The sequence below is a fragment of the Humulus lupulus genome, chromosome 9 (assembly GCF_963169125.1).
Source record: "Humulus lupulus chromosome 9, drHumLupu1.1, whole genome shotgun sequence".
NCBI classification, from domain to species: domain Eukaryota; kingdom Viridiplantae; phylum Streptophyta; class Magnoliopsida; order Rosales; family Cannabaceae; genus Humulus; species Humulus lupulus.
The window spans coordinates 158,580,465-158,596,519 of NC_084801.1; the positions used below are offsets into that span (position 1 = coordinate 158,580,465).

The 16,055-nt window shown below is 38.1% G+C and overlaps 2 protein-coding genes and 1 non-coding gene across 3 annotated transcripts in view; all 3 read right to left on the minus strand.

Moving 5' to 3' along the window:
- LOC133800788 (protein LURP-one-related 15-like) overlaps positions 1-7,541 on the minus strand; it is a 28,743-nt gene extending 21,202 nt beyond the window's left edge. Inside the window, exon 1 of the mRNA XM_062238848.1 lies at positions 7,135-7,541. Within this exon, the coding sequence (XP_062094832.1) occupies positions 7,135-7,398 (264 nt within the window). The 5' untranslated portion in view covers positions 7,399-7,541. The remainder of the gene's footprint in view (positions 1-7,134) is intronic.
- LOC133800787 (uncharacterized) lies at positions 264-2,262 on the minus strand. Its single transcript, XM_062238846.1, has 4 exons — positions 2,124-2,262; positions 1,472-2,035; positions 631-1,379; positions 264-558 (listed from the first exon to the last, which is right to left on the minus strand). Exons 1-3 carry the CDS (start codon positions 2,124-2,126, stop codon positions 951-953), a joined length of 996 nt encoding a protein of 331 aa, XP_062094830.1. The 5' UTR covers positions 2,127-2,262; the 3' UTR covers positions 264-558; positions 631-950.
- A 7,203-nt stretch (positions 7,542-14,744) lies between the features above and the next one.
- On the minus strand, positions 14,745-14,851 carry LOC133802878 (small nucleolar RNA R71). The gene has a single exon (XR_009877625.1). It is a non-coding gene; the product is annotated as a small nucleolar RNA R71 (small nucleolar RNA).
- Positions 14,852-16,055: the final 1,204 nt, after the last annotated feature.

Genomic DNA, 16,055 nt, shown 5'->3' on the forward strand with positions numbered 1-16,055 from the left:
AGGCCATATGGGAAGTATCAGCCACACTCTTTCATACAACATCAGAGGTCGAACCCGCTCCAATCAGACCTCTACACAACTCCCTAAGCGTAAGAAAGTCTACCACTCAACAATAATGGCGGCGTTGCAGAAGTACAATACTTTTATCACTATAACTTAAATTGACAGATGCTAAGCGTGGGCACACATAAACAAAAAATGAATATTTGTACTTTGCACAATCAGAAGGCCATGTGTACTCAAAAATGACAATAAATCAGAAGTTGTTATTTATAAATTATGTTACATTAATGACAATATTAATTTCTGATTCCATAATTGATCTATTCTCTATATACAAATATTCTCTTGCCCATGTTTAGTCTCATTCAATACGACGCATGTACTCTGCCATCGCACTCTCTAGCTTCGAATGGCCTAACCCATAGCGTTCACACGATATGCAGTACGGGATGTCACTTCTGATAAGTTCCTCCATCGCCCACGTTGAGTAAAACCACTGTGGGTTATCAAAGATTCTCCTCAAAAAGGGAACCTTCGTCCACTCACGATGATCACCTGCAACAACAATGTTGTCAGCTCCAACCCATCACCAAAACACTACGACGGATTGTTCACACAACACTTAACTGGGCATTCTCTCCCACCATCTGTATGATCTTTCACTATACCTCGCACGCAATGGCCTAAAAGGTCTATGAAGCTTCTGATCCGAATAAACCATATGACTTTCACCTGTCATCATGCCTTCCATTAAGTTCTAAATGAAAACGACCACATCCAATAAACACACCAAGACAGCCAACATGAAACAAAGCTCAACTTGTATTGATAATTTGCTCTATTACAATTGTCTATATACTAGTGGCCAAAAAATACCAAAGAATGCATATACAAAAATTAATACACAGCAAAACATAACAGAATTTAGCAAAAAGATAGTGTGTCGTTCATTCTACGACACCTCTTTCACCATCTGGCTTTGCCTCTGCAACTGGCACGGATTCTACTGCCTTCTGTTCAGAAGCCTCATTGACAACACCATCTTCAATAGCTTCCCCATTGGCATTATACATCGACCCCAGCGCGTCGCCCCTTAACTTCAACTTCTCAAGATGACACGCCGGATAGGAAATCTGCAGATCCCTGAGTTCATTCAAATACTCGTCGACATCATACTCTTCTATTTTCACATCGACGCTTTTACAATACATCTCGAGTTTTGCCCATTTCTCTTCTAGGGTCTGCTTCTTATTGCGTAATGTCAGATCAAGATATTTCGCAGTATCTACCTCAGCCACCCTCGCAAGTTTGCGTTCGGTGATCTCACGATCTCGGATGCGTTGCCTTGTGGCTTCAATCGCCGCCTCTGCTGCCCTCTGCAAAAGTAAAAACATTATGAAATCAACACTCATGCCTTATGGACACATTAATTTTCCATTACATTAATAACTAAAGAAGAGTTGCATACCTCAGCCATCTCCTCTAACTGCTTCTTGGCTTCGATCACCGCCTCTTCTGCTTCCTTCAACTTCTTCCCTAGAAGAAGTTTAGTCTCCAGCTTCTGCTTCTTGGCGTCCGCCGTGTTAGCCTCAAGATCATTTGACTTTCGCTGCAGTTCTTTTTTCTCTTTTTCTAAGATCTCTTTATCAGTCTGCAACGACATTATATCCTCCACAAGGTCGTTCATCATACTGCTAAGCTTCTCCATACGGGCTTCATGCTGTACGCAGACTTGATTTTTCTCCATCCACTTATTGGTCATACCCACCAAGTCAGCTTTTAGTTTGTCTCGCTCTACTTCGAGTCCGACAGTGCCTACCAGCTTCTCCTCTGTGGCGGTCACCTTCTTTTTAGCCTCTGCCAGCTCTGCCTCTAACTTCTTGATGGCCTCCATGAGCACATCCCGATTTGCTTCAACCATCATTCTCCCTGTCCGCTCCTCTTCTAATTTCACCATCTGCTCCGCCAATTTAGAGTCATTCTGTATAGCCGCCGCATATTCTCGCCTTGCAGCAGAAGCGCATACATAGCTCTGTGACACATCAATTACGCTCATTAAAAATAACATTATACACATATCATGAGATATAAAAAAAGGCCTAATTTTTTAACCAACTTACCATCCAAATGTGGTCTGATACTTGCTACAGCAGATCACCTTGCCCGCTCAACGATCAAATTGCTTCTGTAGGTAGATGGGGTCTGCTTATGCGTAGCATTTCCTCCATCACTTCCGTAGACGCAGAAGGACCATACTCCGACACTACTCCTGCTCTGTCACTTGCTTCTCCCCCTGCTAATGTAGCAGCAGAAGCAACGGGAGCAGCTGGCTTCCCACCTTCTGCTAACTTCGACACCATAACACTATCAGACGCCAGCGCAATTGTTCCCACTCCAAAAGAATACGTCTTGGAAGGGCGTACAGGTAAGCTATCATCTTCACCCAAATCACTTGGAAGGTACACTGGCGTCTGCACGGCAGAAGACGTTAGCTGCTCCAAGAAAGCACTAGGAGACTCAAAAGTACTAGTACCCTTCGGAGACACAACAATTACATCTCCTAGATGAGACTCAGAAGCAGCAGGTGGTAATAAGGAAACGTCAACATTGAGAGTGTCAACACCTGTTACTTCGGCAGCCCCTGATTCCTGACATCTAGGGGTAGTTTTAGAAACGGCGGTCATAATTGGCTCAACCGGCAGAGGAGGGGTGTTCCTGGACTCGAAACCCCCTCCGAAAGCATCCTCCAGAAGCTTGTTCTTACGAGAGGCAGAAGAATGACATCTCCACTCTGAGCCACGCTTACGGCCAGTGTCAGACCCTTCAGCCAAAGCAGAAGCAGAGGGTAAGGCCTTTAACGGCTTCATACAGACAACAGGAGACTTCGCCTCAATTGGTAAGCCACCCTGCACTCCATCTCCAGTCAACACTTCTGGTGATTTAGACGGAGAAGAAGAAGCGTCCGCTGCATGAGCCACCCCTTCTAAGCCTGCCTCCAAGGAAGACCCAATTACATGCGAGGTAGAAGACGCCCCAGGTAAAGATCCAGCGAGGGCAGATCCTCGTGGCTTCTTCCACAACGTTAGAGCCTGGCCTGATGGTAACTTTCCTGAGGCAAGTTTGGAGATTGCAAGGGGAGATCCTGAGCAGTGGAGACAGAACCCTTTGGGATCCGAAGCTTGGACGAAATGCACTTCCCATCGTCCGAATCTTCACCAGAGGATTCCTCACGCTCCTTTCTTTTTCCTAAGGCGTCTGTAGGCAAAGGCACTTGTTGAAGAGGCTGAATCTGGAGAGCGTCAGAAGGCGTGGACGATCGCCCTTGAATACGGGAAGATCTACGCGATAAGCCGGACTTATCAAGGGACGACTCTACAGCAGAAGCTAGACCAGAACCCTCTTTCTTTTTACCTTCTGGGACCCCTTGACGTTTGGCACATGTGGCATAGGTCTCAGAACACGCCCTTTTACACTCAGTCTTCGACAGAGACAGAGTTGAAGAAGTAGGAGGAGATTTCTTCATAAAAGTTCCCAGCTACTCCGCACATGCTGTTGTAATCTTGCTAAGGGTCATGTCACCCTTCTGCGATCTAACTCGCACGGCGCCAGGATCGACTCGATCCACAAAGCAAAGTCGAGTCATCATCTGCATGCAGTAGGGGTTCAGCACACCCCTGATACTGATGGCATTCTCCTTAGACTCGTGCAAAAGCCCCTTCTCTGTCAGCATGCTCTGCCGTTCAGGACTCATGTTAACCTGGGGCCAAGAAAAATCTGACGCAAAGAAGCAAAACAGTGATACATAGAGTTAAAGTAACCGCTAATCATCCAGATATGATTATTTCACCTTAAAACCAATAAGGAACAGAACGAAAAATGTAACTCACCTTTTATAAACACCCTTGCCAAAGGAAAATTTTCTTGAGGTAGGTATTCAGGATACCACGCTCCTCCAACAGCAAAGAAGTATTTATCCCAATTTCGATGGGAGCTATCAAAATTGGTAAAGATTGTCTTATCCTTTTTGGGAGAAAGGTAGAAGGTTTTCCAAGGTTTTCCCTCTATCGCCTTGTTCGTGGACTTGGTAAAGCACGCGTAAATGTCGTCTGATTGAATGTTGACATTTCTGAGGCTCCCTATCATCTGAACTCCGACTATTGACTGGATAGCATTAGGGAGAAATTGAGAAATGTGAGCTCCAGAGTTTGAAATTATCTGAACTAGCAGAGCAGGAAGTGGGAAGCGGAGCCATTCGATATGTCTCAGACTCATGACGATTTCGGAGGGCTTGACTACATCCTTGAATCGCCATTCTCGAAGCTCAGCATCCGAAAGCATCCTCATCGTGACATTGTCAGGAATGTCGAACGATTTGCGCATGCGTTCATACGCATTCTTGTATCCTTCGCGATCCAAAGGCTCGGGAGATGAACGAGAAGACATGATTACGCAGGTTAAGATGATTGTTGAAGGATTGAACAGAGGGGAATCTTTAGGGTTTCTTCAGAGCTTTTTCTGGAAGTTAGAATAAAATTTGGAAATTTGAATGAAAATTATTTTGAAATAAAACTATTTAAATGAAAGGTAAAATTCTGAACCAAATGCTTCACTCGGTAACTGTGTTTGCATTAAGTGTAGCTTGTCAGGCAATCGAATGATCATGTACCTATGAATTGCCTCGATTTGCAGAGAATGACGGCTTTAGGCGAAATTGTTGGCATTGAAGAGTCGGCCCAAGATTCGAATAGATTAGCATGCCTCGCTTATTCGAAGCTTGGGCCAGGGGGCATCTGTTGGGCCCAAAATATTCGGCCCGAAAATCCTTTCCTCGTTTATCGAACATTCAAAACGATTCGTTTTGGTATGCAGAAGCTCCGAAGGCAGAAGCTACGGGTCAGAGGCGATCCGCGCCTTTGACAATTGAACGAGACATTCAAAAACAATATTTTTGGAGGGAAATTCGGTTATTTCTTCCCACCATTCCAGTGTTTGCTTGAACTAACTAACTGCTTTACATATTTTGTCCTATAAATATAAGATTCATAGAAGGGCAAAGGGATCGAACTTTGAACTAACTTAAGCATCGGAGTGTCTTTCTTGCAGGTGATCCCGACGAGTCAAAGGCAAACTTCATCACCAGAATAGTGACAGGGCATCATCCATCGTTGGGTTTTACCTCCAAATATAGAAAGACAAATTGTTGCTTCAACAACTGCTATCCTCCTAATTCTAGTGTGGACTTAATATTACTCGTAGGTTCTGTCTCATGTATATATTCTTGACTTTATATGAATTAAAAAAAATCAATGTTTTTGTATTCATTCGATTTCTTTTATTTTTTTTTTCAAATTTTGTTATTAATTGATAGAAGTTAAATTATCTTGTCTACATTTTTTTAATATATCATTTATTGTAAATAGCACAAATTTATTGAATTTCAAAATATTATAAAAAAATTCTTAAATAATTCAATTTTGTCTTGTGTTGAGCCGGCCGTTGGTTGACAAACATTAGTGTTTTCCTTTCTTTTATTTTTTTGGTTATTTGATTTTGAAAGATGAATCGAACAGTTTTTTTTTTTTGAGAGAAAAGAAGTTGGTGAATATTTTTTGTCTTTTTGTGCTTTTCTTCCATTTAAAAAAAATTAAATAAAAAAACTCATACACTATGCAAGAGAAATAATAATAATAATGAAGTATTGTTGTGCGATATCATTTTTTTATTTTTTTCACATATATTCATATCTTTTATTTATACTATTTGACATTTTTTTAACACTATTTGTCACTTGATTTTAAAAAAACTCTCTGATGATTTGTAACACAATAAATTAAACATACTTTTTTTAGAAGAAAAAAACGACACGTCTAAAGAAACGACATTATTTAAAAAAACGACACATCTAAAGAAACGATATTATTTTTAAAAAACGACAGTACAGTAGACAAACTACAACAATACTAAAAAAACGACATCAAACTACAATGAAGTAAAAGACGACAATAATACAAAAAACGACAACAAACTTAAAACGACATCAAACGACAATGGTACTTTTTTTTGTAGAAAAAACGAGAATGATACTTAAAAACGATAAAAACTTGAAAAGAAATCAGTAAAATATAAAAACGACAATAATAACAGAAAACGATATCAATTGATTTTTCTTTAATATATGACCACAATGCAGCACTTTCTAAATCAAACAATTATAATCTAATTTAGAATCCTCGTTAAACATACTTTAATATGTAAATAGTAAAAAAAAATAAAAAATAAACTAAATTTGAGTTATATATTAATTGAGAGAAGAAAAAAAGGAAGAAACATCATGGTAATTTACTAAAATACATCAAAAAACTACCGAAAGAAGTTTTAAATTGTTAAGATAATCCAAATATATATAATATATTCAACTTGAAATATTCTAATATGTAAATTTAATTAAAATGAGCAACAACAAAAATATTATAAGAAGTGATGAAAGAGGAAGACCGAAAAAAAAAGGTATGCATTAATGTATTTTTCAGCCGTGGTTATAGAAGTACTAATACTTTTTTATGCCTTTAATCCATATTTAAAAAATAAAATAAAAAATTGGAAAAAGTTCAACTACTTGTCTGTGAATAATATTGGCATAATTTTAAAATAAATAAATATTATTGGCATATGTGAGATTTTAGTAATAATATTAATAAATAAGTAACGGTAATTATGACTTAGAAGATGATAATATTCATTTATCAAAAGGAAAAAGAAAAAAAGTAGTACCCTAAAAAGGAAAAAGGAAAAAAAAACTCAACTTCCAATAACATGAAAGCATCTCATAAAAAAAAAAGTACGTCATGTATAATAAGGGATTTTGTAGTTTTTTTTTAAATATAATTTTCAACTTTTCAATGACTTTTTTTCAAATTAATTGGTAATATATATAAAAAAAAATCATTAACAACTTAATGTTAAAAAATCAGCAGTAATGAGTTAATTATAATTGTTTTTAACTTAAGATTTAATTGCGAAAAATATTCCCCTATTTATTTTAAGAACCTAATATTTTTTCTTGGTAGAAGAAATTAAAATTCAAAAATATATTTATTTTTAGATTAAACAAAATACTTGATCATAAAGTACCTTTTGGCGGAGGGAGATGACAGGGTTACCGGAGGCGTCAAGGAGCAGACGACGGTCATGGATGCTGAAAACAGAGCCTTTGACCTTAAACATAACGGCGCCGTTAACATCCGTAACGGCGAAGGAACCCTCTGATAAGGTCATGAGTTTCTTGGCGATGATCAAATCCACGGGATAGGGTGCGCAGAAGTGTGGGCTCACCACGGCGATCGGATTCGCCATTGGAGGACCGCTTGGTGCGGCACCGGCATACGCATACGCCATTTGTATCGATCGATCGATTTATCGGAAGGTGGATGTTGATCGGAGAAAATTTTTGAGCAGTTGAATGATCAAATTGATTCGTTGTGTTTCCTAAAATATCTAGGGTAGATATATGTACTATATCTTTATATTTCCATTCTATCTTGTGTCTTTATTAAATTTTCTATTTTAACATTTTATATCAATATAAATTTTCTATTTTAACATTTTATATCAATATAAAATATAAAATTTTAATGCCGGGCTAATTTGAGAATTTTGAACGCTAAAATTTTTTGTGATAAATTGCACATCTTTTTTTTTGTTTTTTACTTATTTTGTTTTTCTTTTTATTTTTTTATATTTCTTTAATCATAAAATCATCACACATGTAAGACACTATATATTACATTATTTTGTCTTTTACTAAATAAATCAAAATTTGACAATTATCTTTTATTATTAATATTATTTACTTATTATATTTTTTGTTACTTTTTCTTGTTTTGTCAAGTTTTTTATCTTCTGAAGAACCATCATCAATCATATAATGTTTTTATACTATAATTATATACTTTTGTTTTTTCTTAAATTAATTACTCAGTCAAATTTATTCGAATATTTCTATTTGTCATTATTATTTTTATTCCCTTTCTTCTCTTATTTTGTATTGAGGTTTATTTTTTAATAGTATTTTTTTAAAATTAAGTAATTAAAATGTGTTTGTTACACCCAGATTTCGAGACTAGAGTTCTATCCTCGAAAAATGCGCTCGTCAAGTGTGAGCTCGAAAAATATGAAAACATTGTACAGTCCAGCTGTAAAATCTCTGAAGTAAAGCAACGACCTTGAGGATGTGTAACCTCGGGATATTTTCTGAGTTCGAAATGGCGCGACAATGGGGTATGTCAGTTACCAATTGTCTTTGGCTAAAACAGTCCGAGCTTGGGAAGTGCGAGCTCGAGTATGATAGCTTCGGCAGTATCTATCTACTCCAAGCATGTCCTGAAGCAGGGTAGCAAGTTCGCAATAGTTCCACAAGTCTTGACAGTCACAATGCCGATTGTTGATCTCGAAGACCTGATGAGTCACCTGGGATAGCCCATTGCGTGTGAACATATTTATTTTTGTGTAATCCCAATATTTAAGGGATATCATTTAATCTGTTATCTGTTCCCGATTCTTATGGAACGTTTCCATGTATATAGGAAATTTTGCATTTAGTGTCATTATTTGAATTGATACACAGAATATCATCCTGAAATATGTGGGAATGAACTCTGTAACCTCCCCTATAAATAAAGGAGGAATGACCACTTGTAAAGGATCGATTTCTAAAGGCTTGAGAGAGAAAGCTCTGGGTAATTCATCTCTGAAGAATTTCCAGAAAACTCTAGGTCTTTATAACACAGACTCGTGGACTAGGCAGAATTAGCTGTTGAACCACGTAAAAATCTTCTTGTTCCTCTTTATCATCCATTTGCTTCATAGTTTACATTGTTTAATTGCTCTACGATTTAAGTTGATGAAAAACAGCGTCAACAGTTTGGTACTTTCATTGAGAGCATTAAGCAGTACGTACGTGAGTCTATTCAGTCGAAGAAGCCTCCCTGAATCAACTACGGCCGTGAATGATCCCAATGTTCCTGAGGAGAAAATCTTAGAGAAAGTTGACTACCCCCGGTGATTAGTGGTGAAAAATGCACATTTGTTGATTTTAATTGTCAAAATAAATTAAGTTTTAATTAATATTTTCATGGAATTAATATGATTTATTTTATAAATGAAAATATTTTATTAGATTTTAATTTATTATTATTTTGTAGGAATTAAAGTGCATTTTTGCATAAAGAAAAGAAAGAAGAAATAATGAAATAAAGGAGGAAAAGTTGGCATTTTTGCAAAATTGAAGCCCAGAAATTCGGCCCAAAGCACCACAGGCCCAAAGCTTTCCCTTCTCTCCAGCAGCCACTTGTCGCGCTCCCAGCCTGCCACGTGTCCCAGGCAGCTCCTCCAGCTTGCGCCACCTGTCCACATGAAGCCAACCAAGCAAAGCATCTCATGCATATACCTCTTCAAGCCTCCTGTTTTCCTCTCACCAAAAGCCAGCCGCATGCATTATTTCTCTTCAGCCATTGGCCCAACAAGCCCAAGACATCAATTCTCCCCAATGCATCAATTCCCTCCAAAGGCCCAAGGCACCCAACAACCCAGTCAAGGCCCAAGGCAATTTCTTCAGCCAAGGCTGCCTACGTGGCACTCTCTCATTGGTTGAAAATGGGTCAAAACCCTCATGTGTCACCAACCATGTTTTGTGGGTATTGGGTTTTGTAAATTGCTATTTTGAGCTTTATAGATTATGTTTTTGTGGTATTTTAGAAAAAGAGCATTTTGACCATACACAAAAATAGCTAGGGTAATATTAATAATAATGTAACGCCCTGGCTACCCCAGAACAGTTACGGTGAACGGTGGACCGAAAATTTGACTCATTGCCTGAGTCCTTTGGTCAAAAACGTGCTCTAAGTATGATTAACAGGTTAAGGTACAAAACCAATAAAAAGGAAATGGAGATTTTATTACAAACTGCTCTGCAGAGCTAAACAAAACATTTACAAGAGGTTCTCAGTACAAAATGGTCACTAGTGTTTGAAATTTACAATCCCGCCGACCTAAGCGGCAAAAATAGGGTAAACCCCCTAGTTCCTCTGAGAACGTCTTGGCCGTGGTGGTCAAGCGGCCGCATATGTACACAACACCACATCAGCTCTCCACTCAAGGCTAGGTGAGCTTTTCTTTCCCTTTACCTGCACCACATAGCACCCATGAGCCAAAGCCCAGCAAGAAAACATAACATTTCTCATAAACATTATCAAATGATTATCATTATAATCATACTGAACATAAAGCTTTCAAACAAGCAAATGAACATCACATGATTTAGCGGGAGAGTGGCTGTTGAGCAAGCCACTAGCCTCCAAGCTCTGTTTTCTAGCAAGAGAGTGGCTGATAGGTAAGCCACTAGCCTTCAAGCTCTGTTTGTTCATCGACCCTCAGGGTCGGTCAGGCATTAATGCTCCTTGAGTCATTCAATGCTAAAGGTCGATTAGATCTAATCTCCGTTGGCTTGCGTGAACCACGCTAAGTCCATCCTTGACTAATAAGTCAGCGCCAAGTGACCAGTGTCCAGTATCACCGCCGAACTTGACTAATAAGTCACAGCTTCGCAGCTGACACTAACACCTTTGCCAATTCTGACTAACAAGTCAGTGCAACGTGACCAGTGCCCAGTATCACTGCCGAACCTGACTAATCAGTCACAGCTTCACAGCTGATACTAGCACCCTTGCCAAACCAGACTAATTAGTCAGTGCTATGCTCAAGTGAACAACATATGCTAAGCATTCCATGTTCAATCCATGTCCATATTACACAATCAACATGCCTCACAAATATCCATGCATGTCTCACTCGGGGTGCAGTTTTCTTACCTTTGATTCGAGCTAGAATGAGCAAAAGAACAACCTCTGAGAACAGTTTAGCTTTTAGTCCTTTAACGGTTACCTAATCACAACACATTTAGGATACCATTAATAATCAAGATAATCAAGGGTCTCAAACCATTATCTAACCTCCAAGAGATCAATCCAAGCTAACCCAAGTAGCAAGGACACTCCCGAGGCCTAAAACTAGGTTTCCGGGGTCAAAACGAGAAAACGGGGCGAAAACAGGGCAAGGGCTGCGGCCCTAGCACCTTGGGCCGCGGCCCCCAGGGTTCCCAGAGGCTAGGGCCGCGGCGCCCTTCATCAAGGGCCGCGGCGCCCAGCAGGCACAAGGCCTCCACCTGCTTCTTCAAAGAAGGGCCGCGGCGCCTCAAGAACAGGGCCGCGGCACTCCACCCTGGGCCATTCCCAACCGCGTTTCTAACACTCCAAAGCCTCCAAAATCATCCCTAAACATTCCCCAATCATCAAGACAAAGTTCCCAAGCTTCCCCATGCATCAAAACCCTCAAAACCCAAGGCTCGAACGAACCGAAAACTCAACAATTCACAAAATCAATTCAAAGCTTAGAAACTCGGAAAAACTCAAAACTTAAACTTCGATTACCTTCAATTGGGTTGTTTTCCGTCGAATCCTTCGGTTAAGAAGCTTCTAATCTTCCCTAGGATCGATATGCCTCGATCCTCACTCGATTCTGACTCCTAGAACTCAAGATTTCGTCAAAAAGGCTCAAACGGTAAAACGAACTTTGAAAAGGGAGAACGGAAGGTTTTCTATCGTATGTTCTATCTGATAAGCTACTTCAACCTTAAGTAACCTCAAATAAAACCTAATGCTCGGGGTCCCGAAAACACCCCCGGGGACATTATAGTCAAAACCTCCAAAATTCCACCCTGATCTCAAATATTCCCAATTTATCATCAAATGAACATTTCTATTACCCCAAAATTGACCCCATTATGGTAAAACCGCTAATCCACTAAAAATAACCGTCTCATGTTGCTTAGCTCGAATATATCTCCATAATAATAGACTCTCATTCACAAACCAAGTTATGCACCCAAATACACAAATTACCCTCAACGGGCCAAATTATCATCATACCCCTGTAATTGTAAATATGGACTCATATGCATGCATTCCACATCATATCATAATATAATCAGCATATACATGCATTTAATCAATTAATAACATAATTAAACAAGTATGGCCCTCCCGGCCTACTATTCATGCCGCTAAACTCATCGGAGAATTCGGGGCATTACAAATAAGATTTGATTTTTCAAAATCATATTTTATTATTAATATTTCAGATTTATTTTGTAAACCCCATTTTGTTGTTTAATTTCTTTTTAGTCATTTTCCCCATCTATAAATAGGGACACTTTCTTCACATTTGGCATGTAATTTTTAGAGTAGAGAAACTATAGCAAAATTTCCACTCACTTTCTTCTCATATTTTCTTCTTAGAATTTTGTGAGAATCATGAGCATAATGGCCTAATCTTCCTAGGAAGGTTAGGGATGATTCCATATGCAAGTGATGTTATTTTGCTACTTTGATTTACTATGTTCTTAATGTAATATATTTGAGTTATTTATGTTCTTTCATCTCTATCTTTATTTACTTATGCTAATAGTATATAGGATTAGTCATGCTCTTTCTATGTGCTTCTAATTAGCAAAAGTAATATTGATACATAATTTTATGTCTAATCTTCTATTGCATTATTGCCCTTGGGTATTTTGTCATTTTTAGATTTTTCATAAGATTAACTTTGTGCTTTTAAAGTAAAGAACTTTATAACTCAAATGGACTTTTGTTAGAAAAGAATATGGACTTCAATGTTAGATTTTCCAAGTAAATGTTGGGATGTGAACTATTTACTTGTGTATTTTTGTAAATCAAGTGACCAAGTAACTAAGCAAGCATATGGATGATTCTTGAAACCTTTCATTTTCTCAAACTCTTGATTACATCTTACATTTATTTCACTTATCTCATTTCATCACTTTATCAAAAATACAATACCAAAATCTCAAACATCTTTCCATTTACAATTTTATTTATTTCTTATTACTAACTTTTTGTGTTATTTTCTACTAATCTTTTGATTTTAGGTTACCTCCTTGTGGATCGACCGCCCGATTATACTACAACCACCGCTTAGTGGTTGTCACATTTTGGGCGTTAAACAAATTTTGGCGCCGTGCCAAGGAGGTAAATTTTCAAAGGTTTAGTGAAATTTTTACAAAAATATTAGTAACTTTATTTGTGTTTTTGTTGGAATAAATATTGTGTTAGTATTTTTTTTATTTACTATTTTTTTTAATTAATTAGATTATTATTATAACAAAAATAAAAAGAAAAAAAAACTAAAAAAAAAATTTCTTTACTTATATATATATATTTTTTTCTTCTTTTTTTTTACAATTTCCTTTTTTTTCCGTAAATATATATATACATATCTAAAAAAAAGCAAAAACAGAAAATATATATATATATATATTTATTCTTATTTCTATTTTTTTTTCTTTTCCATTTTCCTCTCTTTTTGTTTAAAAAAAAAACATATATATATTTATATAATCATTTTTTTTTCCTTTTTAGTTCATTCTTACTCCATTTTTCTTTCTTAATTTCTATTCTATTTTTTTTTAATACATATTAAAAAAAAAGATTAAGCTTGTTATTCTATCTTCACTTTAATTCTCTTTTCTTTATTCAATTTTTGTGTTGTTTATTTTGTTGCTTAGTTTAGGCTTTTACTTTCTTTGCTTTAGTTTTCCTTAGGATTTAGGTTTTTTCAAAAAAAAAAAAAAATACAACATAAAATTGTTCATAAAATTTCAATCATAAAATGCTTAGTATTGGGAACAATTGTGTAATATTGCAAAGGGTAGAAACCGAAATTGTTCTGTCTAGAAAGATTGGTTGTTAAATAAGGTTTGTGATAGCGTTACCCTCCACACTTACCTGGGAACCTCGGGGAGTTCTGTCTAGGCAAGTGTGGGTCTAAAACGGTACCTTGGCAACCTTCCCAATTGGCCTGGGAACATTTCGAGCATCTACCTTTGCACTATTACATTGTTGAACTTATTACTATAAGAAAACCAAGCTTGTTTTGTCAAAATAAGCAATTTCACTTTGCTTAAAGGTTGTTTGGTCGAAAAGGTTGACTTGTGATCCACCATACTTACTCAGTAACCTCGGGGAGTTCTAGTAAGGCGTTGGAGATCACCCGAATACCTCCAAATCTACCTAGGAACAAGTTTAACAACAACAAAAAAATCAATCAAAAAAATATATATATCAAAAAAAAAGAGAGACATAAAATAAATCTAATTCTGATTTCCGAGAGTGGATGAATCATCACGAAACTTCCAGTGACACTTCTTCCAATTCATCTGCCACTCCTACCGGAACTCCTTCCACCAATCCAGCTTCTCCACAAACTTTCGCTGATAATAACCCATTCGCAATGGCTCGCAATGATGAAATCCAACCAAGAACTCTCAATGACTACCTCCATCCTACTCGCACTTCCACACCTTCATGCATTATCTTCCCTCCTAATATGCCCACATTAGACTTTAAACCTGGCATGATTCAACTCTTGCCTACATTTCATGGAATGGAAAACGAAAGCCCATACGTGCATATCAGAGAATTCAAGGAGGTGGTAGCCACGTTCTATAACCGAGCCGAAAATGCCGATGCTGTGCGACTGAAGTTCTTCCCTTTCTCCTTGAAGGACAAAGCCAAAAGCTGGTTGTAATCTTTGAGACCTAGGTCGATTGGAACATGGGAGGAGATGACCAAATCTTCTTTCTGAAACACTTCCCCAGCCATAAGACCAACAGTCTAAAACGATAGATTTCCACATTTTCCCAAAAAGACAATGAAACGTTCTATCAAGTCTGGGAAAGATTCAAAGATCTATTAAATCAGTGCCCGCACCATGGCTATGAGAACTGGCGTTTGGTCAGTTACTTCTATGAAGGCCTCACAAGTCGTGAGCGCCAGTTTGTAGAAATGCTATGCAATGGTGAATTCCTCAAAAAAGAGCCAGACGATGCTCTTGAATATCTCGAAGAAACTGCGAAAAAGTCTCACACCTGGACTGGTCCTAGTGCTACTGACAACACCAACCGACACAAACCATCTGGGAACTATCAACTTCGAGAAGAGGATAGTATTAAGGCCCAACTCGAAGCTTTGAAAAAGCAGTTTGAGGTCTTAATGACGAAAAATGGGCAAAAGTCGCACATGATCGCTCAAGCGGAACCGCAAGAACCTTGCTTTGTTTGTGGAGGGACGGAGCACTTAGCTAAGGACTGCTTAGCTTTGAATGAAATGAAGGGGGTTTATGAGGAGAAATGCAATGCCTTAGGGGCATATAACAAGCCATTCTCCCATACGTGCAACCCTGGTTAGAGAAACCACCCAAATTTCAGTTGGAGAGATTCCAACCAAGCTCAATCGTCAGGAGGCCAATGGAGGTGAGCAACAAGTTCAACCATCAAAGGCGTATTCTGCACCTCATTAGAATGCGCATCCACAACGAAATTCTCTCGAGAGTACTCTTCATGCATTCATGGAGGAACAATCCAAATTGAATCGCCAAATGATGGAGGAAATCAAGGAAATGAAATGTCAATTCTCAAAATTGACTGAATCCTTGGCCATTCCGGAAAAAGGCAAACTTCCTTCCCAACCAAAATTCAATGTTCAAGGCCAACACATGGCCCAATCTTCAAATTCAAATGATCAAAACGTCAAGGAGTGAATGCCATCACGACGAGAAGCGGTAAAACTTTGCCAGACCCACCCATTAAATCCAACTCTCCCAGTATTCCAAAAGTCACTTCCGAAAATCCACCACTCAATGCCACTCCAAAGATACCATTTCCCCAGGCTTTGAAACCTGCTGGGAAACTTCCTGATAACCGAGCTGAACTCCTTGAGCACTTGACACAAGTGAAGATTAATCTTCCTTTTCTTCACATCATAAAACAAGTGCCCGCTTATGCCAAAATCATCAAGGATCTTTGCACTGCAAAAAGGAAGCACCATGTCAAGAAGACTGCTGTCTTAACCGAGCAAGTGAGTGCGGTAATTGAACAAAAGACACAGCCAAAATACAAAGATCCTGGTTGTCCCACCATTTCT

Coding starts and splice junctions, on each gene's coding strand:
- LOC133800787 (XM_062238846.1), bottom strand. Junction 1,380..1,471: donor AGTTAGAGGAGATGGCTGAG/GTATGCAACTCT, acceptor TTACTTTTGCAG/AGGGCAGCAGAGGCGGCGAT.